This window comes from Telopea speciosissima, chromosome 7 (assembly GCF_018873765.1).
Source record: "Telopea speciosissima isolate NSW1024214 ecotype Mountain lineage chromosome 7, Tspe_v1, whole genome shotgun sequence".
In the NCBI taxonomy this organism is placed as follows: domain Eukaryota; kingdom Viridiplantae; phylum Streptophyta; class Magnoliopsida; order Proteales; family Proteaceae; genus Telopea; species Telopea speciosissima.
In genome coordinates, this window is record NC_057922.1 from 38,490,463 (window position 1) to 38,492,079 (window position 1,617).

General features: G+C 50.2%; 1 protein-coding gene across 1 annotated transcript; it reads left to right on the plus strand.

Annotated features, from left to right (window-relative positions):
* Positions 1–200: 200 nt before the first annotated feature.
* Positions 201–674, plus strand: LOC122668531. Its single transcript, XM_043865084.1, has one exon. The coding sequence runs from the start codon at positions 201–203 to the stop codon at positions 672–674; it is 474 nt and encodes a 157-aa protein (XP_043721019.1).
* The last annotated feature ends 943 nt before the right edge of the window (positions 675–1,617 follow it).

Here is a 1,617-nt window from a genome sequence, read left to right on the forward strand (position 1 = left end):
ACGGTCTGCTACTCAAGTGCATTAGCCTCAATGAATCTATGGTGGCCATGGCCGAAGTACATGAGGGGATCTGTGGATCACATCAGGTCGGTCCTAAGATGAGATGGCTAATCAGGAGGCATGGCTATTATTGGCCGACCATCCTGGCAGATTATGTGAGGTATGCCAAAGGATGCCAGGCTTGACAACGGCACGGTCCGATGCAACAGGCCCCTGCGGTGGAGCTTAACCCAGTGGTGAAGCCGTGGCCATTTAGGGGATGGGCAATGGACTTGATCAGGAAGGTGACACCGCCAGCTATGAGGGGGCATTGTTTCATAATCGTGGTAAGGGACTATTTCACCAAGTGGATAGAAGCCGTTCCCATGAAGACGGTTACCCAGATGGAAGTCATCCGGTTCCTGAAAACCCAAATAATTCACAAGTTTTGGCTGCCTGAGACTATCACGTGCGATAATGGGTCAGTCTTCACTAGGGACCAAGTCCTTGAGTTTGCTGTGGATTATGGGATCACCATAACCCATTCCATGCCCTACTACGCTCAGGGGAATGGACAGGCCGAGGCAAGCAATAAGGTGTTAAAGAATTTCTTAGCGAAGGTGGTGGAGGAAAACCCCAGAAGATGGGCTGAGTTGTTGTCTGAAGTTCTATGGGCATTCAGGACGTCGCAGTGAACAAGTACTGGGACCACGCCGTTCGCCCTCACCTATGGGCATGTTGCAGTCCTCCCCCTAGAGATAAGTGTTAGGTTTGCAAGGGTGGCGTTCCAACAGGGATTTACGCCCACCACTTATAGTGAGGCCATACTGATCGAACTAGAAGATCGGGATGAGGAGTGCTTCAGGGCCCTTGATCGAGTTTTGGTTCAGAAAGCAAAGGTAGCGGCCATATATAATAGAAAGGTGGTGCCCAAGAGTTTTCAGGAGGGCGAAGTGGTACTAAAGGCTATCCTTCCAATAGGGACTAACGATCCCACTTATGGCAAGTGGTCCCCCACGGGGGAGGGGCCGTTCGTGGTCCATCAAGTGCTAAGAGGGGGAGTGTATAGGCTAAGAGAATGGAAGGAGATGTACACTTAAAACCCATAAATGGGAAACTCTTGAAAAGGTTCCACCCCACCATGTGGGATTTGGGGTAGGGGCATTGAAGACAAAGCCAGTCTAAGGCCGACCCAGCGGTCAGGTCGATAAGTATGTTAAAAAAAAAAAAAAAAAAAAAAGAGAGACCAACCCAGACGGTCAGGCCGCGGAACAAGAAGAATTAAAGTATTACTGCAACAAAAGGAAGTGTTCAAGACTAGGGGACATCTGCCCTAGATTTTGCCAGGCACGCAGGCCTAAGAAAAGTCTTCTTTGGGGAACGACCCCCACAGGTCATTCCATTGGGACTCAAAGTTTGCAACATCTTGGTTGGCAGTCTCCACTTGGGCGATCTGGTTGCCCTTCAAATTAACGACCTCTGCATCAGAGGCCCAAAGAGCCTCTACAGTTTTGACAAGAACTTTGAAACTGGCGAAGGAGGGCTTCACCAGTTCCTCCTTCTCTTCTTTGGCTCGTCGGGCTGTAATCACTTTGGCCTCCAGGCGAGTGATCTCGGAGCCCAGGGCGTTGATCTCAT

Bases quoted from the DNA above. Each gene is read 5' to 3' on its own strand.
- LOC122668531 (XM_043865084.1), top strand. From the start codon at position 201: ATGCAACAGGCCCCTGCGGTGGAGCTTAACCCAGTGGTGAAGCCGTGG.